The 27,500-nt window shown below is 47.9% G+C and overlaps 2 protein-coding genes and 2 long non-coding RNA genes across 6 annotated transcripts in view; 2 read left to right on the top strand and 2 right to left on the bottom strand.

Moving 5' to 3' along the window:
• The window catches only part of LOC134015708 (uncharacterized), an 8,163-nt gene extending 5,921 nt beyond the window's left edge, over nt 1-2,242 (bottom strand). The window contains exon 1 of the long non-coding RNA XR_009929228.1: nt 2,077-2,242. This is a non-coding gene — a long non-coding RNA (uncharacterized LOC134015708). The remainder of the gene's footprint in view (nt 1-2,076) is intronic.
• A 4,556-nt stretch (nt 2,243-6,798) lies between these two features.
• On the bottom strand, nt 6,799-9,924 carry ak4 (adenylate kinase 4). Of its 3 annotated transcripts, none has more exons than XM_062455266.1 (6): nt 9,734-9,923; nt 9,386-9,547; nt 8,361-8,480; nt 7,581-7,753; nt 7,141-7,259; nt 6,799-6,957 (listed from the first exon to the last, which is right to left on the bottom strand). In XM_062455266.1, the coding sequence occupies exons 2-6, from the start codon at nt 9,525-9,527 to the stop codon at nt 6,831-6,833; spliced, it is 681 nt and encodes a 226-aa protein (XP_062311250.1). In that variant the 5' UTR covers nt 9,528-9,547; nt 9,734-9,923; the 3' UTR covers nt 6,799-6,830. The 3 variants fall into 3 exon arrangements, 2 of the variants coding, with proteins under 2 accessions (XP_062311250.1, XP_062311251.1); XR_009929229.1 differs by having other exon boundaries at nt 6,836-6,957; nt 7,057-7,259; nt 9,734-9,924; XM_062455267.1 differs by lacking the exon at nt 9,386-9,547.
• Nucleotides 9,925-10,671: 747 nt separating this feature from the next.
• LOC134015707 (uncharacterized) lies at nt 10,672-12,499 on the top strand. Its single transcript, XR_009929227.1, has 2 exons — nt 10,672-10,937; nt 11,596-12,499. It is a non-coding gene; the product is annotated as an uncharacterized LOC134015707 (long non-coding RNA).
• A 1,067-nt stretch (nt 12,500-13,566) lies between these two features.
• On the top strand, nt 13,567-27,116 carry LOC134015709 (tyrosine-protein kinase JAK1-like; the record flags this gene model as incomplete). The annotated part of the gene is given in 17 exon segments (XM_062455265.1): nt 13,567-13,842; nt 18,128-18,330; nt 19,623-19,746; nt 20,170-20,323; nt 21,679-21,842; nt 22,203-22,569; nt 22,918-22,975; nt 22,978-23,102; nt 23,490-23,647; nt 23,908-23,954; nt 23,957-24,021; nt 24,572-24,770; nt 25,461-25,570; nt 25,865-26,017; nt 26,266-26,353; nt 26,458-26,591; nt 26,963-27,116. Coding segments are annotated over 16 exon segments (2,296 nt in total), but the record flags the coding sequence as incomplete, so codon positions are not given.
• Nucleotides 27,117-27,500: the final 384 nt, after the last annotated feature.

The raw sequence follows: 27,500 nt of genomic DNA, 5'->3' as shown, positions 1-27,500 counted from the left end.
ATCTGAGCCTGGAAACTCTTTAGAAGAGCAGCCCGGACGGGAAGCGCAGCGGGAAGGAGAGAGCAATGATCTCAGCATAACCGGACTGAAAGTGCCTCTCCATTGTTAGGCCCAGTTTCCTGAAAGCCTGGCCCCAAACATTCACCCTTGATGGAGGTCTGGGGGCAGCAGACACTGTCAACGGCAGCTTCCAGGGCTTTTATTTAGAAGCTGAACATCGAAAACAATCCACGCCTCCCAGCCACTGAGGCGGGTGACACGGTGACAGCCTGTCGACAGGACAAAAACACGTCTCACAGGTGCTGAAGACAAGTCGTAGGAGGTATCCATCTTTCCTCCTTCGCCCGCAGTGAACAAACACAAACTTTGTCCTGCATGAGCATTCTTGTTTCCGTTTCAACAAACATTCCTGAGCAGCAGAGTCAAATAAAATGTTGACCCTGTTGGACATGTTAATAACACAATCTGGGTTTAAGAGAGGTTGTTGGTTAACTAAGACCTTGTGATGTTTTACAGGCCTCGTAAACACAAGTTAGTTTCGCACATCGCTCACCATAGCTATTCAGTTCCTGAACAGTGATGACCAAATGTACTCATTAAGACAAACCTTCGTAGATGCAAATACATCCAATTGTTTACATTACTAATGCAGGGTAACATCTACTTTTGGTGGCTGAAAACAAGCTTGACTGTGGGTTGATGCTATAGCCTATTCCATCCACATAACAGTTTTCTTTACAGTACTAAGGTTATGCACTAAGGTTCACTGACCAGGCAAAGACAGGCAATTCATGTTTATCTGTTAATGTTCAACAGAACATGTTGTTTTGATTTGCCTTGCTAAGATGAAGAAAATGTTCAATTCTGAATAATACCGAAGAAAATGAATGCTCAACCCTGAAAAAGCTCGAAGCTTTTGAAGGTTTTTACAAACCGATTGCATTCCAATATATAGCCTATATGTAATGCATAGACCATCTGAAGCATATGTTAGTTATAATTGCATGTGTTGCAAATAAACTACACTACTAATAGATCGTCCTTCTCAGCCAACCATAGCCTCGAGCGCAGTCTCGTTTCATCACGTGACGTGGCCGTGCGGCATAGGACAGAGGGAGGCACGACCCAGCTGCCATCAACGGAAAACTGGAACTGATCCCCCGCAGTAACGTATTCAATGATACCAGGGATTTCCCTCTAACAGGCGATACCGCTCAACAAAAACGGTTTGATTCGACCGTGATATTTCATTTTACGACGACGTCAAATTGATTTTTGGATTTGGCTGGGTCGTCATCCTCGTCTTCGGTCCTACTCATATCCTGCGATAGCCTACAGGCGCACTCACGCGTGAATCATTCCCAGCTTCACAGACGCGAGCTTTTTGCTTTTGATAACGCAGTCAATATTCTCTGATTTCAATTATGAGGTTGAAAAACAACCGTACTAAAATTAATCACAGAATACCCATGGCCTACTGCGTATAAGCCCAAGCAGGGTTTCAGTGATCTGGCATTTGTCGTTCATTGGGCTTGGAGCGGGGGAAGTGAACTACACAGCGACACCATGTTTATTAGACTACAGTCAAAAATACTGTATGATACCATATCATTATTAAGAAAAAGATAGAATAACTTTTTTTTTTTACAAATAAAAACAAAGTAGGGGGCATTTAACAAGTCATATTATGACGAGTAAGAGTGCGGTGTTTTCACGGCGTGTTCCATAATACAGGCCTGTTAAACACCCTGTTCAGTTGGATGCATCACTCTCGTCATTCTAAATGCTCTATAAGCTAAGAACGAGTTTCCACTCATTATTCGAATTAGATATTAAGCAACGACATGCAACAATTTCCCATAAGCAGACTTACACGTTCTGGTGTTCTACAGGCATTATTATGTAATATATTTTTGATATGTTAGGCTACAGGATGCATCACGATGCTCCTGGGAAAGACATCTAGACTGGCCTTTTAATATTATTTTTCTTTTCTTTTTAGGTTTCTGTCAAAGCGCGTATTGTGAATAAGATACATTACGCGTACTGATCAGATAAACAGCCAGAGCATCGTACCTTTCAGAGCACCTTCTGTCATTATCTCCACAACACCGTCCGCGGACATGAATGGACCCCGGCTGCAGCGCTTGGAAATGCCGACCTTTGATTTGTCATTCGCCGCCAGTCAAAGGTCAAAACATATATCCAACCCCCAGTAAAATGTTTCCCGCTTTAAAGTGTGCTACTGTTTTCCGTAAAATTATTGAGTATGACGACGTCACCATATCACGTATTGTTTTAAGATAACCTCAGCAGATGACAGCGATGACAATTCGCTAATCTCTGGATGTTGTGGAGTAGCCCATTGATGGGCGCGCGGCCATCCAGCACGTTATGCATCTAAAGCGTTGAACCCGCGCAGTTTTGTGCTTGTGATTGTTGTACACATAACCCTCGATTTTTGATTACATGTACCAATGAAAACATATGACGCTAAACCCTGACAAGGAGTCCTGGACTGGACTCGATCTCCTTAAATGACCTACACGGGAACAGCGAATGGTTGTTGCCAATACATGAATCCGATTAAACTATTGTGCCAATATCCCTCACATTCCATTTAGCGTTTTTTCTTATTAGGTTAACCTGTTAAGTTTCTACATCATTGTTGCAAAAAAAAATATATATTATTATATTAGGCCTATCCAGTACAGTTGGCACTGGGCTAATATGAAATATAATTATAACATCGACCCTCTAAAACCAACTCCTCGCAGGCTGAAATAACCATCGTTGTCAAATTCAAATGTAGACAAACCAGAAAAGAGACCTGTCGTTTCAGAATCCCAATAATACACTCCAGGTTTTACACCCTCGTTGTGATTCACATGGGATTTAAAGCACTGGGCAGAGAGCGGGATTCAAGGAAAGGGTGTGTGTACAGAAATACCTCCCTTGTATCTACGACAGCGTGCGTGCACACACACACACACCTCTGCCCAGCCTCTCTGATCTTTTATCAAAGACCCTATAGGCCATATAAAAAAGGATGCTATGGGGATTCCCTGAGCTTTGTTACCTACTGCAGGTGCAGGGTTGATGTCTCTGTGCTGGCTCACACTGCAGGACTGATGTCTCTGTGCTGGCCCACACTGCAGGACTGTGCTGCCCACACTGCAGGACTGTGCTGCCCACACTGCAGGACTGTGCTGGCCCACACTGCAGGACTGTGCTGCTCACACTGCAGAACTGTGCTGCCCCACACTGCAGGACTGTGCTGCCCCACACTGCAGGACTGTGCTGCTCACACTGCAGGACTGTGCTGCCCCACACTGCAGGACTGTGCTGCCCCACACTGCAGGACTGTGCTGCTCACACTGCAGGACTGTGCTGCTCACACTGCAGGACTGTGCTGCCCACACTGCAGGACTGTGCTGCTCACACTGCAGGACTGTGCTGCCCCACACTGCAGGACTGTGCTGCTCACACTGCAGGACTGTGCTGCCCCACACTGCAGGACTGTGCTGCCCCACACTGCAGGACTGTGCTGCTCACACTGCAGGACTGTGCTGCCCCACACTGCAGGACTGTGCTGCTCACACTGCAGGACTGTGCTGCCCCACACTGCAGGACTGTGCTGCTCACACTGCAGGACTGTGCTGCCCCACACTGCAGGACTGTACTGCCCCACACTGCAGGACTGTGCTGCTCACACTGCAGGACTGTGCTGCTCACACTGCAGGACTGTGCTGCCCCACACTGCAGGACTGTGCTGCCCACACTGCAGGACTGTGCTGCTCACACTGCAGGACTGTGCTGCCCCACACTGCAGGACTGTGCTGCTCACACTGCAGGACTGTGCTGCCCCACACTGCAGGACTGTGCTGCCCCACACTGCAGGACTGTGCTGCTCACACTGCAGGACTGTGCTGCCCCACACTGCAGGACTGTGCTGCCCCACACTGCAGGACTGTACTGCCCACACTGCAGGACTGATGTCTCTGTGCTGGCCCACACTGCAGGACTGTGCTGCTCACACTGCAGGACTGTGCTACTCACACTGCAGGACTGTGCTGCCCCACACTGCAGGACTGTGCTGCCCCACACTGCAGGACTGTGCTGCTCACACTGCAGGACTGTGCTGCCCCACACTGCAGGACTGTGCTGCTCACACTGCAGGACTGTGCTGCTCACACTGCAGGACTGTGCTGCCCCACACTGCAGGACTGTGCTGCTCACACTGCAGGACTGTGCTTCCCCACACTGCAGGACTGTGCTGCTCACACTGCAGGACTGTGCTGCCCACACTGCAGAACTGATGTCTCTGTGCTGGCCCACACTGCAGGACTGTGCTGCTCACACTGCAGAACTGTGCTGCTCACACTGCAGGACTGTGCTGCCCACACTGCAGAACTGATGTCTCTGTGCTGGCCCACACTGCAGGACTGTGCTGCTCACACTGCAGGACTGTGCTGCTCACACTGCAGAACTGTGCTGCCCCACACTGCAGGACTGTGCTACTCACACTGCAGGACTGTGCTGCCCCACACTGCAGGACTGTGCTGCCCCACACTGCAGGACTGTGCTGCTCACACTGCAGGACTGTGCTGCCCACACTGCAGGACTGTGCTGCTCACACTGCAGGACTGATGTCTCTGTGCTGCCCCACACTGCAGGACTGTGCTGCTCACACTGCAGGACAGTGCTGCCCACACTGCAGGACTGTGCTGCTCACACTGCAGGACTGATGTCTCTGTGCTGGCCCACACTGCAGGACTGTGCTGCTCACACTGCAGGACTGTGCTGCCCCACACTGCAGGACTGTGCTGCTCACACTGCAGGACTGTGCTGCTCACACTGCAGGACTGTGCTGCCCCACACTGCAGGACTGTGCTGCCCACACTGAAGGACTGTGCTGCTCACACTGCAGGACTGTGCTGCTCACACTGCAGGACTGTGCTGCCCCACACTGCAGGACTGTGCTGCTCACACTGCAGGACTGTGCTGCCCACACTGCAGGACTGATGTCTCTGTGCTGGCCCACACTGCAGGACTGTGCTGCTCACACTGCAGGACTGTGCTGCTCACACTGCAGGACTGTGATGCCCACACTGCAGGACTGTGCTGCTCACACTGCAGGACTGATGTCTCTGTGCTGGCCCACACTGCAGGACTGTGCTGCTCACACTGCAGGACTGTGCTGCCCCACACTGCAGGACTGTGCTGCTCACACTGCAGGACTGTGCTGCTCACACTGCAGGACTGTGCTGCCCCACACTGCAGGACTGTGCTGCTCACACTGCAGGACTGTGCTGCTCACACTGCAGGACTGTGCTGCCCCACACTGCAGGACTGTGCTGCTCACACTGCAGGACTGTGCTGCCCACACTGCAGGACTGATGTCTCTGTGCTGGCCCACACTGCAGGACTGTGCTGCTCACACTGCAGGACTGTGCTACTCACACTGCAGGACTGTGCTGCCCAACACTGCAGGACTGTGCTGCTCACACTGCAGGACTGTGCTGGTCCAGACCTGAGAGGAACATGCTGCTAAACAAGTTTCAGCATTTTCAACAGTCAAAAATGAGTGCAGTGACAATGAATAACGAATGTGATTGAGAACGTGATTTAGGATGGAGCCTATAAGCCTTGACGTTTTGAAAATGTTTTTTCAGTCAAACATTTGAATAAAAAAAGCAACTTAGAGCCAGTTCTGAGAAAATAATTTTATAATTTGAGGAAAACAACAGGTTTGGACGACAATCCAATGACAGGACTGTAAATAAACATTAAGTAGTGTGTGTTGCTCAACAGAGGCTCATCACATTCCACAATTCCAGAAGCTCATTCAACAGAATACTCATTTAATTGGATTTGAATGATGGCCACTTTCAACATTTGTATTAAATTAACATAAAGTATTTGGAGGGCGGTGACAGTGCACAGGAACAGGAATACCAGCAGATATAACCAGCCAAATAATGTCCATCCGTTTTTCAGATGAGACAATATTCACGGTCAAGTAGAAAAACTTGAGTAGTTTTATCCTTTTCGTTTTTCCAATTCTTTTTATTTCATTTTATTTTTCCTGTGTTAATGTACAATAAATCAGAGAATCTGGGTGACAAAACATCACAAAATTCAAAGCCAAAGATAACAAGCTCATATAGTGGATCAACAAAATAATAATGAATGTTACAAATGACTAACAATTACCTAATTGTATAAACTAAATTATTACACAAAAATGAACAAACCAGGTTTCTACACATACGAAGTGAAATCTGCTCAGGCTATTGCCACAAGTGCAAAGGATTGTAGGAAAAGAAAAAATAAAAGTTTGAGATGAACAGGAGCGAACTCACACTGCAAACATATAGCCATGTTGCTAACACTCGGCTAACATGCACTCAACATCAGCCACACATTGGACAGCAACTAATTTGCAGCTGCCTGATTCTATCATTTTACACGTCCATGTACCTACAGGTACAAGCCTTCACTGGGAGAACCACAAGCCTGCAGACAGGATGGAGCAGGGAGAAGGACCAGCACATGGCCGCTCCCACCCCCAGCCCCCCTGCCCCCCTGCACCCCTGCACCCCAGCCTTCCTGCCCTCCTGCCCCAGCCCCTCGTCCCAGCCTTCCTGCCCCAGCCCCCCAGCCTTCCTGCCCCCCTGCCCCAGCCCCCCAGCCTTCCTGCCCCCCTGCCCCAGCCCCCCAGCCTTCCTGCCCCCCTGCCCCAGCCCCCCAGCCTTCCTGCCCCCCTGCCCCAGCCCCCCAGCCTTCCTGCCCCCCTGCCCCAGCCCCCCAGCCTTCCTGCCCCTGTGCTAGGGGGCTGGTACGCTGACAGGGATAGTGTTCTGAGGCTGGATCCTGGTGTTAAGGAGGGAGCTGATGTAGGGCCACATCCGATCTGTCTCCGTTCCTGAGACAGAGTGCAGGATGCCCTTCGCCCTGAGCAGGGAGGGAACGCAAATACAATCACCTGGTGGTGTTCAGCAGGTATACACAGCTGTAACTAAATGCTTGATGGAGATTGTTTGACTATATTACCTTGGGTGGGATACAATACTGTAAGTTAGGGCCGTTGGTTAGTACCCTAACTTTCTGAGACACTGCTGAAGAGGATGGACTCACTTGTACAGATCTATGACAGGCTTGGCCACATCCTTGTAGTACCTCAGTCTGGCCACCAGGGCATCCGCTTTGTCATCGTCATACTGGATGAGTGGCTCACCAGTGTTGTCATCTCTCCCCTAACATGGGGGTAGAGTTTGTATAACAATAAACATACTTAAACAACTCTATCCTTCATAATATATATAAATGACCCTGTGATAAAAAATACCTTTCATAGGCTTGGTGTGGAGAGACAGGGGGAGAGAGAGACAGAGAGAGACAGGTGGAGAGAGTGAAAGAGAGAGACAGGTGGAGAGAGTGAAAGAGAGAGACAGGTGGAAAGAGTGAAAGAGAGAGATGGGGGAGAGAGAGACAGAGAGAGAGAGAGAGAGAGAGAGAGACAGGTGGAGAGAGTGAAAGAGAGAGAAGGTGTGAGTGGAGAGCTCTCTCTCTCTCACCTGAACTCGTGGAGGGTTGAAGCCCATGTTGTAGACCCTCCCACTGGCTGGATGGACCCAGCGGTGGGTCAGCCTCTCCTTCAGCGTCTCATAGGGAATGTTTAGGCTGATGACCACGTCCACATCACAGCTGCTGTTCAGGGCTTGGGCCTGGGCCAGGGTACGGGGGAACCCTGGACAGCAGGTTAGAATGAGGCAACACAAAGGTGTGTGTGTGTGTGTTGTCTGTACGCAGAATGTAGAATGTCTAAGAGAGAAAATCGATTTATATGACGTTGTAAATGTCAATATTATGAGGATGCTCTGTGCTAATTGTGGGACTGGTATGGACTGGTTAAGATGGTACACTTGCACCACTGTTTACAAACCTTGGGCTTTAGCCACCAGAAACTGGTTGCACCTTGTTTCTAGGTCAGAGACCCACCATTCCAGTCAATGTTTGGCATGAGTTAGTAGAACAGAAAGAGGACAGTGGACGGAACGGTTTTCCGTCTCACACCAATAATTTGCGGACCTAGACCCGTGGATTGTCGGTTGTTTATTCTGGCCTGTCTCACATGCTATACTGGCCTGTCTCACATGCTATACTGGCCTGTCTCACATGCTATACTGGCCTGTCTCACATGCTATACTGGCCTGTCTCACATGCTATACTGGCCTGTCTCACATGCTATACTGGCCTGTCTCACATGCTATACTGGCCTGTCTCACATGCTATACTGGCCTGTCTCACATGCTATACTGGCCTGTCTCACATGCTACGTGTTTGTAGAACTTTACCATCCAGCAACCAGCTATGGCTGGTCATCTGCTCCAATCTGGGAAGCAACAGTCGAGTCATCACATGGTCAGGCACCAGAACACCTCTGTCTATGTAGGTCTTGGCCAAAACTCCAGCCTCTGACAAACACAGACACAGAAGAGAGAGAGAGAGAGAGAGAGAAAAGAGAGAGAGAGAGAGAGAGAGAGAGAGAGAGAGAGAGAGAGAGAGAGAGAGAGAGAGAGAGAGAGAAGGGGGTATTAGTTAGTCCACACAGTGACAAACTCATCCAGGACTATAGCAGAATACATTACACACTAATCCTGGTGTCTGCAAGCGCTGACATTACATTTACATTTAATGGCTGACGGAAAGATCAACCAAACTTTACAATTATTAAACTGTCAACTGGGACAGTGGAAGGAGTATTCCACAGGTATGAAAAGAATAAGATATGAACATGTGCTATTGCAAGAAGTACTATTCTACAAAAGTCTGTGTACGCTCTGGCCTTGACAGAGTAGAGTAATTGCTACCATGCACACATGTTTTTACTTTAATGCCCTTGAAATCAGATTTCATTAGTGGGAGTTTGGCCCACACTGTGATTAAACTGGCATTTAAGCTCTACTCTGAGAAATGTGAATACTTCAAAATAAACGGTGAAGTATATAGCATTTGGATAGGAGGGGTTACGATAAAGGCTTAACTCAAATGTCTTTGTTTAAACATTTTGTATTTGGTCAGTCAGTTTCCTTGTTGCATAGAAGGGGCTGTTTCCACAATAATGATATATGTGTCAAGTTAGTTGCTCATATATAATTAGGGAACTCTTCACCTTCCCTGAACTTGCGGATGCACTGCGATAAACATTGCTGACTCATCTGACAGCAGGCTACTATGATTAAATTCATAATGATACAAGAAAACATAATGCGAGTAAACAACGATAAATAAGTAACAATGCGACCAACTGGTTTATTGTGCATTATAGAACTTTAGTCTTAGTGCCACTCTTAAATGAATGAATGATGGCCTAAACTACCTGTATTTGCTGCTATATTCTCGCGGAGAAAGTCGCCGCTGGATAGATGTAACAAGCCAAAGCTTTGTGCAATTCTTTCGGATATTGTCCCTTTACCCGAGCCAGGAGGACCCAAAATCACAGCTCGGAACAGTTTTGCCATTTCTTCTTGAGGATGTGACACTTTGAAAAAAAAAAAAACATAGCGGACCATGACTTGGCTGAAATAAGCTCCTAACATTTATATCCTATTTTAATCAGCGATGTATTCATGTTGATGCCCTGCAGGCAAAACACAATTTGACATTTCCGTATAACAAGTAAAATAAATATTTGGATAGAATTGCATGCAATTATCATGAACCTCACCAAAATATTCCTCTCGTTCGATTACAGCTGGTATCCTGTAAAGTGCTTAACATAAAGTTAAAATAGGGCATCTATGTATATTTCCCTTCTTACAAGAAATCCTTTTTTACTGCGTCTTTAAGAAAATACTTTTCTCTGCGATGAATGGAGGAGTTACCGCGACGCCCTATATCTCAACCAATTCTAGAGAAACTTCGTGCACTATACGCCTCCCTGACACATCATCCTGAAAAAATGCGGTCTTGTGCGCAGGAGCCGTAGGGCTACTTTGGAATCTGGTAACTGTAGTTTTATTTAATGCTGCTGTGTAACTTGACTCTGACGAAGTGGAAACATTTTTACAAATAAATATTAAACATAGGCTACAGGTCCTATCGTGGTCATTCCAGTTAAATCAGACTGTGGTGGTTTGGGGAAGTTTCAAATAATTGTATTTTGATTAGCCTAGCCTAAGTCTATAGATCAAAGGTTAGGGAAGAATAATAAACATAGGTCTAATTTAGATGTAGTAAGGTAGACAGAAAATAAGACTTTTATTTCAACTTTTCAAATCGCATTGTGTGGTTAATGTGAGTCTGTTGACTGCAGTGTATAGTGTTTTGCAAGACAGCCATGTCATTTATGGACTTACAGCATTATTATGATCATTTGTAGTCTGTCTTTGCAGTGTGCTACAGGTAGTCTAGACTACATGGGGTAATCAGATAATAGGCTACCAATAATAGCCATTTTCAATAAATGCATGTCTCGGCTAATTATTTTCCCTGGCTTGCTTAATGACTGCAAAGTAGGTGCAGCGTTCACAATCATCTCTTCGGTTGTCCCACGCAACACTGACCACGAGAAGCAGAGGACAAGACTGATCCCGCGCGCACCACTTGCGGACCAAGGAATGTAGCCCTACTTGTTGCAAGCCATAGCCGCGTCAGTGTCCTAAAGCTGTCAAATGCTGCGCACAGCCTATTGACGTCTTCAGTCAATGAAACTTGCTCATCCTTCCGACGATCAAATGACTTCGAAGATTAACATTTACTCAACTAGTTGTTCGTCGACACCCGGAAGCTTTATTCTATTATTAATTTGTCACATGGCTGAGAGATTGCAATAACAACAAAAGATGGCGACAATCACGTTGTTCGGTGTGGTCTTGCTGCGTCATAACAAATATTCATGTAAACACGAGAATGAAACGGGGAATTTGCAAGTAAGTAAGGCTGATATTTAGTAGATATTGACTTGTAAGTAAAACAAATGAGTTATGTTTATGTTATTTTTGATTCGTTTGACTACATGGTGTTTGTTTTTACCTAGAAAGGGGTGTGCGCGTTTCTGGGCGTTAGCGTTGGCTGCAAGATAATATCCCATCGGACTCAGTCTAGAGAATCATAACATTACTTTTTCCTCGGTTTTGTTATTCAATTGCATTGGGTGCCTAACATTTTCATGCGATGGAAACGGTAAAGATCTATCCGAGCAGCACTGAATTGCTCAACTCTAGTTTTATACATAGAAAACAGCAACAAGCGTTGACAGCATAAACATGCATGTAATAGCCTAATCTTTTCTATAGGGCATTTAGCTAAATGTTTTCCAAGAAAGTGTGCTTGATAGCAGTAGTGGCTGTAGTAATTAATGGCAATGTTAGTTTAGTAAAAGACAAGACGGGGTAATAGGTTATATATATATATATATAGCTTATATATATTTACAATTTTCAGATTACACACTCAGGTTTCATTTGTTCTTCATTCGAAGTTATTTGATGTGTTATGCACAGTTGCTGTTTGTTCACAGTTTCTGGCAAGTGTTTTGCAGTCGTGTGATATCAAACAGAACCAGCTAATCGAGTTGTTTACATGAAGCGCGAGGGCGGACCTGGATCAAGGAGGAGTCTCCGCTAGAGGGCCTCGCGACTGGACTGCTGGAGAAGCTTCGCGCGCCGAGGGTGGAGCCCCGACAATCATAACAAGTCTTACGTCAGCCCTGTGGTTTGTATAAATTGTGCATTTCTCAAACTGCCACAGAAAATCTAATTGTAGCCTATTTTCTATACACTGGACAAGCTCAGCCTACTAATCGACATGGAAGGTTGTTAATTGGATTTCTAAATCTTAAAAGTGGATAAAGGTTCACATATATGATATCACAGGGGTCCAATAACGTTTCAACATCCACCACATCTGTGAGGATTATTTTGAGACTGTTTCACTGTTTTGTATTAGGTAGGCTTTTCCATTAAGCATATGGATTCATGAAGACCTTATGAATCAACTCTTACCAAGATGCAAGACTGTAAACCGCACAGACCAGAGGCACACTCCAAATGCCTCTATTTATAGGAAGCCTATTGGCGTTGTTCCAGTGACAACATACCTTCCTGGGATGCTGTTCCCAAGACTCCAGGTCTAGGCTGGCTCTAGGGAGACTGTTGGAGTTGAGTCAGGGAGCGTGGCTGTAGATGTGACGGGCTTCCCTTGTTCAGTTATCACAGTGCTGATGCTGTCCGTATTAAAGGTACAGTACTGTGATAACTGAAGGATGGCAGCCAACTGGACTGCGATCAACAAAGCTGGAAATGAGTCCCAAGGAATGAACTGGCTACGGTTAAGAGAGTGAAATACTGTTTTAATGTCAAAGGCAAGCCAATGTCAATTCAAAGAAGCCAATTCGAACGAAGATGTTGAATTGGTGTTGTTATTGATTGTGTACAATGTCGCTCTTGCACAATTGTATTTGTACAAAATGTTTAATAAAGTTGAAACATTGCTTAGGCTACTCTTTTTTGAGGATGCATATGGATGAAAAATCAAACAAATGACACAGACACATCTGGATGTCAAACAAAACAACTTACTACACACAAAGCTTTCTTTTTACAATACTGTGTTACAAAATATTATTTATATGTGGTTAGCCTGTCTCAGGTAAATAAATTCCCTCGGAGCCCAAATCTAATAAGGCTTTTAATGATTTGGTCACCGTTTTATCTTTTTCTTCTGTTGTGCACTCATGCAAAACACTCATGCATCTTGATTGGCCAACGAAAGAAATGTTAAATCAAAGGCTTTGCCAGAAGCCATCAAAGATAAATGCAGAACTATTTACCAAAGTAAGACATGGAAAATTCTCTGGACTCTTACAGTTTCTGGAAATGAACACAAGATGGTACACTACGCTAATGCGAAGTACCCTCGAAACAAAAGTAGGCTATCCTCATGTTTCACATCTACACATCCTGTCTTTTATTATCAAAACGATTGACTTCAACTTTCCCACTAAAATCCTGTCTGGCCTACTCGTGTTTGATTGTGAAACTTTACACAGCACAAATATGCTAGGCTACATGTGTAGGGAGGACAACACAATATTGTCAGAGCAAGAACTCCCGTTTCTATCTTCCCCTAGAGGCAAAATATTAACAGTAATCGCAAATGCGATCATTTAAACAAATCACAAATCTTGTTTACTGTGTAACAGTAATATATATTACATTACTACGGCAGCTGCAACACCAGAAAAATAAAAACGGATCATACGTTATACGTTTGCATCACGTTATAACGTGAAAATAACTTGTTATAACATATCACGATATAACGTGATACTGATCCGTTTTTCTTTTTCTGGACGCGGCAACAATACGCTGCCGTACATTACACACACACACACACACAAATATATATAATACATTATGGAGGTACGTGTGTGCATGTGTAGCTACGTGTTCTGAGGTTCATTATGTAAAAACACACCCACTTCCAAGTAGCTTCGATGAAGAGCAACCATTATGTCATTTGACTGACTGACCAAAGCACCAATCAGAAGCTCAGATGCAGCGCTGGATGTTACACTATTTTCGGGAATGGGACGTTACTTGACAGGAAGAGTTAGAAGATTGTGGCTCCGCTCTCAACTCTAAACACCGAAACAAGGTGGTCGGATTAGCTCTAAAAGCAGTGTTTTGGAGTTACAATATAGTTAGCTATAGGTATATTTTAAATACAACAATAATTCACAATCATTAGCTGAGCAGGACCGAGAGTTCTGTTCTGGATCTAATGAACAAAACGAAACGGAAGTAATTCGCCAGCAGCCTGGCTTGATAGTAGGTGAGTAACATACTAGCCAGCTAGCTAGCTTTTTTTCACATTGCTACAGTTGTAGATAAGTACAGTTGATATAATATCGGTGATATGTTATCGATCTCATCAAGTCTAGCAGGCTCGCATGGTTTGTTGGGATTGTCGAACTAATTGATAACGATACTAGGCTACGATGTTCAAAGCTAGTCTAGGCAGCGTAGGTAGCTGGCTGCCTGTAGTCGATACTTGTAGCCATTTTCTCAACTAGTTAATGTGCGTGAGTTAGCTCACTTTAAAAGATTGTAACCGTATATAAAACGGTCTAGTTTTGTTAACGAGGAACACCTTTAGTCGCCCAATATATATATAAAAAAACAGAGTCGTAATCTAAATATTCAAAATGGTCCAGGTAATCTTTAATTCCATATGTGAAATTATTTTTTCATTAAGACAACACTAAGTAAAAAGTAAACCGACTTGATCAATTAAATAGTTGATCTAAACCCTTTAACTGCTTCTAAATTATATTTCTCTATAGTTATATTTTTATCATTAACTTTGACTAACCATCTTTGACGGCTTGTAGTGCTAACATTTAGCGTTTAATGAAGTGTTCTCATTACATTAGATTGTAATGGAAAAGAAAATACTAAAATGACTAATGAATCTGATGTCCACAATCGATACCAACTACATTCAGCCCATGTCTTATTTCCGCTTTCAGGTTTTTGAAATGTTTAATGATCTCGTAAAAAAACAAACAATAGTGTTGGTCAGTATGTTACCCCCAACTATTACCCACCTAGAAAGTGAATCGCGGTCTTCAGATAAAATCGGAACGTGTTTTCCCATAGAAAAACGTTTTGATGAGTCACAGTCATGGCATAGCATATGCCAACAGTGTTGCATGTCATGAGGTTTTGTCGATCAGCCTTTTCCCTGTTTAAGGTTTATGATCAGTTGTCTACAGTACTCGGCTGTCAACAGTACTGTCGTCTTTTTGTCGGAAAGCCAAAGGGGAGTTTTCGACCTCCACTGACTCACTAGAGGGACATGCCGGAGGGTTATGTAAACAAGACAAGGTTTTGACTCATCCAGAGTTTCAAGTCAGGAAGAAGCACTGGACTAGCTGGAAACTTTCTGTGGCACGTCCGTAGTGTAGCGGGGTTTGCTCGTTTAAGATTAGCAATACTTAATTTATAATAAAGTATGTAGTTCTTGGGGGCACCACCTCTTATTTGTTAAAGGGACAGAGGAAACCTTATTGAATAATATTGAATAATAGCCTTCGTAATAATCAGTCTAATCTTAAGTGGTGAATTCTATGAAAGTAGAGCAGATCAGATAAGGTGAGGGATAACGCGAGTATTATAAACAATGATTTATTTAAGGGAATGTAATTATAATGAACAAATACCAGAGAAGTTATAGGTTAGTTGAAAGTGAGTTGAGTTGAACTGCATACGGTAGGTCCTAAACTATGATGAGGGTTGGTACAAGATGGTAGGTTGAGAGCGCGTGGGGAGGGGGAATGGAGAGAGAGAGAGAGAGATAGGCTTCTGGAGAACAATGGGAGAGGATGTTAACTAATCCTAACGAAAGTTAGGTTAAATCATTTGCAAACTAAAATCAAACGTAACAAATTAAATCACAATATGCCAATGTTCACAAGTAAGAAATGTAGCAATATCGCAGTTACTGTTGTCAGTTTGAAGAAGAAGAGTCAAGGTTCCGTTCGTCGTTGTCAAACGGTTAGAGCAAAGGAATCTTTCGTTCAAGTTCCTAGTGGTCCAGTGAGTTGCTGATTGAGAAGGATAGGTCAGATGTGTCGCGAACACTTCCGGTGAATCCTTGCGAAAAAGCCAGGATTGCTTGTGCGTCGAGGTTTTATAATCCTTGCGAAAGGGGGTATCCTTTTGGAGGTGAACTCTTTGATTGGTCAGTTACTCCCTGGGCGTCCATCCTGAGATTGACGTATGGGTGTGAAGTGGTTGATAACTTTTCAGAGTTCAGCTATTTCAAATGTCCATGTATTGCTTATACTTCAAAATATAACAATACAACATTAATAAATGGTTTAGTTTGTAGATTAGAATCATTTAGATATCAAGATTGACTGATTTATCATAACAGGAAAGGAAGTTACATTAAAACATCAAATTATATCAACACAGCATTAAAGGGAAAGCATACATTATAACACATCAACTACTGTCATTGAAATAGTGTCCATGAGCCATGTAGTCCTTGAGAATATGTTTGTAAATCCAGAAAAGTTAGTTCTTCCTTAAAATCCTTTGTCTCCATACTGTAAGGCCATTTTGGTCTACCTTCTGACCCCATGCTGGGCCAGAAGCTTTGAAGCTCCTGCTCTGGAGATAAGGACAAAGGAGGAAAACCCCCTTGCTCCTTGTCGGGGGTAGGGGAAAGGTGTGATGGTACGTGGTTTGTCTGTTGGCTCTGCTACAGTAGATAGCTGTTTATGCTGAGAAACCAGCTGCCTAGATAAGTTATCTAATTCAGTAAGCTTGGAGTAGCCTCAGTCAGGCATGCAAGGGCTCAGGTTTGGTTGGTACATTTTTGAAAACTACTGGATGTTGTTATGTCTAGTAATTATACCAGACTGGGATATGACATAAAAAGATGAGAACTGAATTTGAATCGCCTCGATTAAAGGTCAGACGTATTGAAATGGTCTGAAACTGAGGAACTGCAGTGAACAGCCACAGAAACAATGTAACTGTATCTGTTTCCTCCTGCACTGACAGCAGTGTGTCCTGCACACTCTTACAGCATGGTGCGGAGATTTGTTTACGTGTGATGAGGGAGAGAGACAGACAGACAGACACAGAGAGAGAGACACAGAGAGAGAGACACAGAGAGAGAGACACAGAGAAAGAGACACAGAGACAAACAGAGAGAGACAAACAGAGAGAGACAAACAGAGAGAGACAAACAGAGAGAGACAAACAGAGAGAGACAAACAGAGAGACAAACAGAGAGACAAACAGATGATGACTAGTGAGCGCCTAAAGGGAGTGAGCTGAGAGGGTTGTGGTCGAGGACATTCTTGCTGCGGGGGAACTCTCTGGCTTGCGGGGCCCAGCAGAGCGCAGCGGCACTGGGGTGTCTCGATAGGGAAGGCCCCCCGGATCGCTGGGGCAGGCTGGCCCCTGCAGGAAAGGGGAGATTGCTAATGTCCTCATCCACATGCAAGGCCTGGCTTCATATCATTCACTGCTCTGGGGGGGACATGGTGATGCAGGGCACCATGACCACGGTCAACCCCTGTGTGTGTGTGTGTGTGTGTGTGTGTGTTTGTGGTAGGGATGCAGCAATATCAAAATGATAGATACATGCATAAATGTAGATATTTCATGATTTCTCTGCCTATTTGTATCCTAAATCCAATTTTGAACTTACTAAAGAGTGATCGTTTTTATTGAACGTAGCATAATTGGCTAGCTACTGTAACCAGCCAGCAGGCTGTCTGTATTCTGAGCGGTGGTGCATCCCTAAGTGGTGTGTTGTCACAGCGGTTTGTGTGTGTGTGTGTGTTCGGAGGCACCATGTCAGGTAATGAGTCAGTCTTGTATTGTCTCCAGGTCACTGCCGGCTGTAGATTGATCTCCATCCAGCCCTGCTAACCTTTCTGCAGTTCCCACAGGACTCTCTAAACAAACACGGCTGCACAGTCTGCAGCTGCACAGTCTGCAGCTGACGATCTGACAACATGTCTTCTCCTCCCTGCTTCTCTCTGCTCCTCCCTGCTTCTCTCTGCTCCTCCCCGCTTCTCTCTGCTCCTCTCTGCTCCTCCCCGCTTCTCTCTGCTCCTCTCTGCTCCTCCCCGCTTCTCTTTGCTCCTCCCTGCTCCTCCCCGCTTCTCTCTGCTCCTCTCTGCTCCTCTCTGCTCCTCCCCGCTTCTCTCTGCTCCTCTCTGCTCCTCCCCGCTTCTCTCTGCTCCTCTCTGCTCCTCCCTGCTCCTCTCTGCTCCTCTCTGCTCCTCCCCGCTTCTCTTTGCTCCTCTCTGCTCCTCCCCGCTTCTCTCTTCTCCTCCCTGCTCCTCCCGCTTCTCTTTGCTCCTCTCTGCTCCTCCCCGCTTCTCTCTTCTCCTCCCTGCTCCTCCCCGCTTCTCTTTGCTCCTCTCTGCTCCTCCCTGCTTCTCTTTGCTCCTCTCTGCTCCTCCCTGCTTCTCTTTGCTCCTCTCTGCTCCTCCCCGCTTCTCTCTTCTCCTCCCTGCTCCTCCCCGCTTCTCTTTGCTCCTCTCTGCTCCTCCCTGCTTCTCTTTGCTCCTCTCTGCTCCTCCCTGTAGGGTCTTGATGCCAAGTCTTGGTTTGATGGAGCTTAGCAGGCAGCTGTGTGGGAAGATGAGGAGGAGGAGGGCTGAGGTTCCTGACAGCACCCCCCTGCGGGGCCTGGAGATCCACTTCTACCTGCTCGACATCCACCAGCTGGTGCACTTCAAAGACTGCCACACTACAGAGGAGCTGTGCGAGGAGGCCGCCAAGCGATGCAGTAAGGCTGTTTTACTGCTGTGTGTGTGTGTGTGTGTGTGTGCGCATGTGGGTATATCTTTGTGCTCGTGCAGAATTAGCATCAGACAGAATGATCTGTGTAGAATATTTGACATGTTCCGTATACACGGTATGAGCTGTTGTGTTTACTGCCGCACGTACTTCCACAATTGAGGAAGTTGGTTACTAGAGAAGTTGGTTACTAGACCTAAACACAATGGACAAACTTCTTGATCTCACGGTGGACAGACCTCCTCTCTATCTGTGAGATCAGTGACCCCGTCACAAGACCAGCCGTAAACAAGACCATCCGTCTGGAACGTAAACACACCCGAGAGGGCTGTGGAAACGAGACAAACGATCTGTAGATCTGTAGCTGGTGAGAGCTGGGTTAGACTGCTCTGATGTGCTCGTCAGTCTGGCGTCACGCAGATAGCCCACCCTGTCACGGGAGAGTGCTGTTGACGTGACGACAGGCAAACAGAAAGAGGGTGTTAGAAAAGGAAAGGGAAAGCACCAGTTGGAAGTGTTGGATAACAGACCATGTGACACTCACACACACTCACATTTGACATTCACATTAACACAGCCTGGGGGCTGTGGCCGGGTCAGAATCGGACAAAGTGTGGAATTCCCTCTTGCTGAGAGCCAAACCTAACAAACTACAGCCGCTGTAGAGGGAGATGGGGGGAGGGAGGGAGGGGGGGGGGGGGTGGAAGGAAGGAAGGAAAGTGAAGGTAAATGACTCTTGTTCGCATCACAACAAAGCTCATTGTTAAGAGCTCTTGAGCCGCTTAGGTTCATAAGCAAATTACAGTGAGCTGCCAACAGAACAGTTGTGATCGTGGAGAATGATAACTAGAATGATAACTGTCAAATATAATCTTGCCAGGATGTTTGGCCCACTGGGTGTGCAATTCTCCCTTCATCCTCTCTCTGCTCCGTCAGAGGGATTCCTGACCTGCCATAGCTAAGATGACCTTTGACCCTAAGATAACCTTTAAACCTACAGCCTAACTGTAGCCAACTGGGACTGTGTGATGAGGATAGTTTATAAAATATAGATATTTGCTCTAGTAGGCTACTGCTCCACCGTGTATTATTAGAATGTTTTTGTGCAGTTTTCGGCCATATTGGACCGAGGTCTCACTTAAATGTGTTTTTGTTTTTTTCGTCATTGAGAACAACCTGTACCTATTAAGGAAACAGGAAGTATCTGTTTGTGTCAGTGTCACAGTGTTCAGTCCCCCACCACTGATCCCTCTCGTCCTCCCCCCCCCCCCCCCACACCAGACATCTCTCCCCTGTGCCACAACCTGTTTGCCCTGTACGAGGAGAGCAGAGACCTGTGGTACCCCCCCAATCACACCTTCAAGATCAGCGAGGACACCAGCATCAAGCTGCACTACCGCATCCGGTAAGACCGCCCGCCGTCACCCTGCTCCACCCTGCTCCTCTCTGCTCCTCCCTGCTCCACCCTGCTCCTCCCTGCTCCACCCTGCTCCTCCCTGCTCCACCCTGCTCCTCCCTGCTCCACCCTGCTCCACCCTGCTCCTCCCTGCTCCTCTCTGCTCCTCCCTGCTCCACCCTGTGTGTGTGTGTGTGTGTGTGTGCGTGCCTGCCTGCCTGTGCCCTTGCTTTACCCTCCGAGAGACACCCCGAACCCTAGCGCGCACACGCACTCCCTCTTTCCTGTTGTTCGTTTCTTATTATACCACGGATGTGGTTAATGTGTTTTCACACTGTGGCACCCTACAAAGAATACAGCATGCAATGGCTGGTAGCCGTCTGTAGCAGACAGCAGACAGCCGTGTGATCCTGTCTCCTGCCCTCCTCCCAGGTTCTACTTCTCCAACTGGCACGGCACCAGCGAGGGAGAGTCTCCTGTGTGGAGGCACTGCATCAGCAAGCTGAAGGGAAACCTTAGCCCCCAGAAGCCCCCCGAGGGGACCCCCCTCCTGGACGCCGCCTCCCTCAACTACCTGTTCGCTCAGGTGTGTGTGTGTGTGTGTGTGTGTGTGTGTGTGTGTGAGTGTGTGAGTGTGTGAGTGTGTGAGTGAGTGAGTGAGTGAGTGAGTGAGTGAGTGAGTGAGTGAGTGAGTGAGTGAGTGAGTGAGTGAGTGAGTGAGTGAGTGAGTGAGTGAGTGAGTGAGTGAGTGAGTGAGAGAGAGAGAGAGAGAGAGAGAGAGAGAGAGAGAGAGAGAGAGAGAGAGAGAGAGAGAGAGAGAGAGAGAGAGAGAGAGAGAGAGAGAGAGAGAGAGAGAGAGAGAGAGAGAGAGAGAGAGAGAGAGAGAGAGAGAGAGAGACTGTGTGAGAGTGTATGAGTACCTGTGTGTGTGGAGTGTCAGTGTTGGGGCTTGTGCATCCAGTGTGTGTGTGTGATTACCTGTGTGTGTGTGTGTGATTCCCTGTGTGTGTGTGTGTGATTCCCTGTGTGTGTGTGTGTGATTACCTGTGTGTGTGTGTGTGATTACCTGTGTGTGTGTGATTACCTGTGTGTGTGAGTACCTGTGTGTGTGTGTGTGATTACCTGTGTGTGTGTGTGTGTGTGATTACCTGTGTGTGTGTGTGTGATTACCTGTGTGTGTGATTACCTGTGTGTGTGTGTGTGATTACCTGTGTGTGTGTGTGTGTGATTACCTGTGTGTGTGTGTGTGAGTACCTGTGTGTGTGTGTGTGATTACCTGTGTGTGTGTGTGTGAGTACCTGTGTGTGTGTGTGTGATTACCTGTGTGTGTGAGTACCTGTGTGTGTGTGTGTGATTACCTGTGTGTGTGTGTGTGTGTGTGATTACCTGTGTGTGTGTGTGAGTACCTGTGTGTGTGTGTGTGATTACCTGTGTGTGTGAGTACCTGTGTGTGTGTGTGATTACCTGTGTGTGTGTGTGTGATTACCTGTGTGTGTGTGTGTGAGTACCTGTGTGTGTGTGTGTGATTACCTGTGTGTGTGTGTGTGAGTACCTGTGTGTGTGTGTGTGATTACCTGTGTGTGTGAGTACCTGTGTGTGTGTGTGTGATTACCTGTGTGTGTGTGTGTGTGTGTGATTACCTGTGTGTGTGTGTGAGTACCTGTGTGTGTGTGTGTGATTACCTGTGTGTGTGAGTACCTGTGTGTGTGTGTGTGTGTGATTACCTGTGTGTGTGTGATTACCTGTGTGTGTGTGTGTGATTACCTGTGTGTGTGGAGTGTCAGTGTTGGGGCTCGTGCATGCAGGGAGCAGAACATTTACTCCAAGAGTTAGTTTACAAAATGTTACAAGTGGATGCATGTTTCTCAGAGTTAACTCCAAACAGCAGCACACTGTGTGTTGTGGGTGCACATTACATACTGCTTTGTGTGTGTGTTCCAGGGCCAGTATGACTTCCTGAAGGGGCTGGCTCCTGTGCGGAGCCCCCAGAGTGAGGCGGAGGTTCATGAGATTGAGAACGAGTGTCTGGGGATGGCTGTGCTGGCTATTACTCACCACGCCATGACGAAGGACATCCCCCTGCCCACCGCCTCGGCCGAGATCAGGTAACACACACACACACACACACATGGACGCACTCACGCTGCTTTACACTCCTCTCCTCTCCACCTCCTCCTCTCCACCTCCTCTCCTCCTCCTCCTCACCTCCTCTCCCCTCCCCTCACCACCTCCTCACCTCCCCTCTCCTCACCTCCTCCTCACCTCCCCTTTCCTCTCCTCCTCACCTCCCCTCTCCTCTCCACCTCCTCCTCTTCTCCTCCTCCTCACCTCCTCTCCCCTCTCCTCACCACCTCCTCTCCCCTCTCCTCACCTCCTCTCCTCACCACCTCCTCCTCACCTCCTCTCCCCTCTCCTCACCTCCTCTCCTCACCACCTCCTCCTCACCTCCTCTCCCCTCTCCTCAGCTACAAGCGCTTCATCCCAGAGGCCCTGAACCGCAACATCAAACAGCGCAACATCCTGACGCGCATCCGCATCAACAACGTCTTCAAGAACTTCCTCAACGAGTTCAACCAGCGCACGGTGAAGGACAGCAACATCACGCTGTACGACCTGAAGATCAAGTACCTGTCCACGCTGGAAGGCCTGGCCCGGGGCCTGGGCAGCGAGCAGCTGGAGCCTGTGTCCACGCGAGTCTCCCCGGAGGGGGAGGCCAACGGGCATGGCCCCGCGGCAGGGAGCCCTGCGGCAGGAAGCCCTGCGGCAGGGGGCCCCACCCAGATCCTGGTCACCGGGACAACAGGCATCTCCTGGAGGAGGAAGCCCCCGCATGTGAGTGGAGGAGGGGGGGTGCTGGTTGAGTAAGTTAGCGTTAGCATGCTACCTGTAGCGTTAGCATGCTACCTGTAGCGTTAGCGTGCTACCTGTAGCGTTAGCCTGCTACCTGTAGCGTTAGCGTGCTACTTGTAGCGTTAGCAAGCTAAACATAGCGCTAGCATGCTAACTGAAGGGTTACCTGTAGTGTTAGCAGGCCGCCTGGTTCGTTAGCGCTGGTTGAGTGAGTTAGCATGCTACCTGTTGCCTTAGCAGGCCGCCTGTTCCGTTAGCGCTGGTTGAGTGAGTTAGCATGCTACATGCAGCGTTAGCTCTGGCCTGATGGCTTGTTGTGCCCGTACGCAGGACGCCCTGATGGTGAAAGAGAAGAGCAAGTCGAAGAAGAGCCAAGCGGACGCCAAGCGCAGAACAACAACAAGAAGAAGGATCCCGCCGATGGCTGGGTTACCTTCTGTGACTTCCACGAGATCACACACATCGTCATCAAGGAGGCCACTGTCACCATCTTCAAACAGGACAACAAGAAGATGGTGAGACACACACACACACAAGGACAAGAGCGTTGCAAGCGTGCTGAGGACTTCCTTTATTAGCGGGGTTCAGCGGTCTGGTTTGGGTCGGGTGAACTGGCAGTTTTCACGCCACAGACCACAAATGTGCTTCTGCCAAAACAAACAAGTGTCCTAACTTAGCTGAGTCCAGTAATCTGATGGGTAGTCTGTGTTTTAGTGACCTCCGTCCAGGAGACGGCCTGGTCTGGGCAGATCTTAACAGGGGCCGAGTGGAAACACAGCGACAAGACCATGCAGCATGCTGGGAGAAGGACGAGTGTGTGTGTGTGTGTGTGTGTGTGTGTGTGTGTGGTGAGGGGGGCCCATGATGGTTCGGGTGCCATGCTGACCTTCCTGCTCCTGCAGGAGGTGGAGCTGCGTTTCCGGGCCGAGGCACTGGCCTTCGCAGCCCTGGTGGACGGATACTTCCGCCTGACGGTGGACGCTCATCATTACCTGTGCACCGAGGTGGCGCCGGCGTCCGTGGTCCAGAACCTCCAGAACGGCTGTCATGGACCCATTAGGTCAGCACAACTGTCTGCCTGTCTCTCTCTCTGTCTCTATGTCTCTCTCTCTTTCAGTCTCTGTTTCTTTTCTTCTCACTGTCCACTTTCTACATCCCTCTCTTACTTCAGGGCGTCGCCCTTTTCTGGCATTCGTCTTCATTTCCTTCTATTACTATCCCTCTATCCTTCCCTCCTGTACATCACCTGACCTCACTGTCTCTCCTTGACCTTTAAACACAAAGCAACAACAAAACAACTCTGTGTGTGTGTGTGCGCAGTACAGAGTATGCCATCCGTAAGCTTCACCTGGAGGGAGATGAGGAGGGGCGTATGTGCTGCGCTGGAGCTGCACCGACTACAACTACATCATCATGACCGTGGTGTGCAGCGAGGTACACACACACACACACACACACACACACCCCTAATGATGCGTCCTATCACAGAGCTGGACAGACCAGATATACAGGGGCAGTTAGTTTGAGATTACACCATCAACTAAGCCTCTGCAGCTAACAGCAGCAGGCTGGGTCAACAGTGTTGTTTAACTGACCCCCCCCTGATTAGACTTAGAGGTGTGTGTGTGCGTGCCACCAACTGATAACGTCTCTCTTCTTCCCGTGAGTGTGCGTGTGTGTGTGTGTGAAGCTTTACAGATGACAATTCCCGTTGATGAACTCAGTGTTTTATGAGAGAGAGAACTGTAAACTTGTCATTGTTCCACCTTGGGCACTTCCTCACCTCTGAGTTCACCTGCACCGTGCAGACGGCTGGCATACCGTGTGTGTGTGTGTGCATGAATAACGTGTGTTTTGTGTGTGGGGGAAAAAATGAGTGGTGCCTTGTATGTGTTTGGCAAGTACCACCAAGATCCTAGAGTACACAGTCTCTGTCCTAAGGTCAAACATCTCCTCCTCCTCCCTCTCCACTCTCCCCCCTCAGATGGATGTGAGAGAGTCTCGTCAGGTGCGTCAGTATAAGAACTTCCAGGTGGAGGTGAGCCCTGAGGGGTATCGTCTGTACGGGACCGACACCCTGCGGTCCACCCTGCGGACTCTGCTGGACCACCTGGCTGGACAGAACCTGCGCACGGACACCATGCGCTTCCAGCTGCATCGCTGCTGCCCTCCTCAGCCCCGAGGTACACACACACACGCACACAATCACACCATCTCACTATCTCACTGCTGCCTGCCACCGCCCAGAGATACGCCACACACCATTTCATCTGTATCTATGTCAGACACACACACACACACACAAGTTATTGATGACAACCATAGCGAATGTGTGGAGGTTTGTTGTGAGGGTGTGTGTGAGTGTGTGTGAACAGGACAGAACAGACACACTGTTCTCTTCCGCAGTCTGTCGTAATATTGTCAGACAGGAAGAGGGTTCAGTAGGTGTGGTGAGCGAGGCTCCTCTGTTTACATCAGAGAGAGAGAGAGAGAGAGAGAGGTGTGTATGTGTGTCTGTCAGTAGTCCACACTGAATACACCTCTTTGTGTTTCGGCTGCAAAAACCACACAATGTTCTTCTTGTCACAACATCAACTTCCTCACACACACACACACACACACACACACACACACACACACACAGTAAAAGAGATCAGCAAGCACCCTCAGTTCCGCCCTCCTCTGCAGCACGTAAACAAGGCCTATGTAGTAAAACAATCACATACATCTATCAACCGTCAGTGTAACTTGACCTAAATGTCTGCACAGGCTATTGTTAGCCAAGAGGTTTCTTTTCCTGTCGAGATGTACTGTAAACACTGTTCTGTGTGTGTGTGTGTGTGTGTGTGTGTGTGTGTGTGTGTGTGTTCCAGAGGTGTCAAACCTGCTGGTGGTGACTAAGGACAGAGCGCTGGTACCTCAGACTCACATGCAGGAGAGCCAACTCAGCTTCCACAGGATCCTGAAGGAGGAGATCACACAGGTACCCCCCTCCCTCCCTCCCCTACTCCCCTCTCCCTCCTTCCCTCCTCCCCTCCTTCCCTCCTTCCCTCCTTCCCTCCTTCCCTCCCTCCCTCCCTCCCTCCCTCCCTCCCCCCTCCCTCCCCTCCCTCCCTCCCCTCCTCCCTCCCTCCCTCCCTCCCTCCCTCCCTCCCTCCCTCCTCCCTCCCCTCCCTCCCTCCTCCCCTCCCCTCCCCTCCCCTCCCCTCCCCTCCCCCTCCCCTCCCCTCCCCTCCCTCCCTCTCCTCAGCCTTGTCTCCTCTCTCTCTGTGTTCAGGGGGAGCACCTGGGCCGGGGCACGCGCACCAACATCTTTGCGGGGACGCTGCGCGTGAAGAGCGAGGAGGACGAGGACGACGGCTACTGCTCCTTCCAGGAGGTGAAGGTGGTGCTGAAGGTGCTGGGGTCCGGCCACAGAGACATCTCCCTGGTGAGACCACGCCCTGCCACGCCCTGCCACGCCCTGCCAGGAGGAGGGGGAGGTTCTGTAGGCCTGCTCCTTCTAACTGTGTGGATGTCCCCCTCTCTCTCTCTCTCTCTCTGTCTCTCTCTCTGTCTCTCTCTCTCTCTCTCTCTCTCTGTCTGTCTCTCTGTCTCTATCTCTCTCTCTGTCTCTCTGTCTCTCTCTCTGTCTCTCTCTCTCTGTCTCTGTCTCTCTCTCTCTCTCTCTCCCTCCAGGCCTTCTTTGAGACCGCTAGTATGATGCGTCAGGTTTCTCACAAGCACATCGCCCTGCTGTACGGTGTCTGCGTACGTCACCTGGAGAGTATGTACACAAACATGTTTGTGTTTACGAGTGTGGGAACCATCTCTGGAACTGTTACTGTAGTTCTGTGTGTTATTATTGTGTGTGTTGACTGTGTGGAGCAGATATCATGGTGGAGGAGTTTGTTCAGCTGGGGCCTCTGGACGTGTTCATGAGGACCCGAGACAGATGCAGCCCCCTCAGTACTCCCTGGAAGTTCCAGGTGGCTACACAGCTAGCCAGCGCTCTCAGCTACCTGGTGAGAACACACACACACATATCCCTCTCTTTCTCTCTCTTTCTCTCTCTTTCTCTCTCTTTCTCTCTCTTTCTCTCTCTCTTTCTCTTTCTCTTTCTCTTTCTCTTTCTCTTTCTCTTTCTCTTTCTCTTTCTCTTTCTCTTTCTCTTTCTCTCTCTCTTTCTCTTTCTCTTTCTCTCTCTCTCTCTCTCTCTCTCTCTCTCTCTCTCTCTCTCTCTCTCTCTCTCTCTCTCTAGCTCTCTAGCTCTCTCTAGCTCTCTTTCAACTGAAATGCATGTACATTCCTTGACTTATGGGAGATGGAATTCAGAAAGCCGTTAAGTCATGAACAGGTCTGACGTGTGTGTGTGTGTGTGTGTGTGTGTGTGTAGGAGGATAAGAAGCTGGTTCATGGCTTTGTGTGCACCAAGAACATCCTACTGGCTCGAGATGGTGTGGAGAGTAAGGAAGGGCCCTTCATCAAGCTGAGCGATCCTGGCATCCCTATCACCGTGCTCAGCAGAGAAGGTACACACACACACCTACCTACACACACCTACCTACACACACACCTACCTACACACACACCTACCTACACACACACCTACCTACACACACACACACCTACCTACACACACACACACCTACTACACACACACACACCTACCTACACACACACACCTACCTACACACACACACACCTACCTACACACACACACACCTACCTACACACACACACACCTACCTACACACACACACACCTACCTACACACACACACACCTACCTACACACACACACACCTACCTACACACACACACACCTACCTACACACACACACACCTACCTACACACACACACACCTACCTACACACACACACACCTACCTACACACACACACACCTACCTACACACACACACACCTACCTACA

The sequence above is a fragment of the Osmerus eperlanus genome, unplaced genomic scaffold (assembly GCF_963692335.1).
Source record: "Osmerus eperlanus unplaced genomic scaffold, fOsmEpe2.1 SCAFFOLD_269, whole genome shotgun sequence".
Classification (NCBI taxonomy): Eukaryota; Metazoa; Chordata; class Actinopteri; order Osmeriformes; family Osmeridae; genus Osmerus; species Osmerus eperlanus.
Note: the sequence above shows the minus strand (reverse complement) of the source record. Positions and strands in the feature narration are given on the sequence as shown.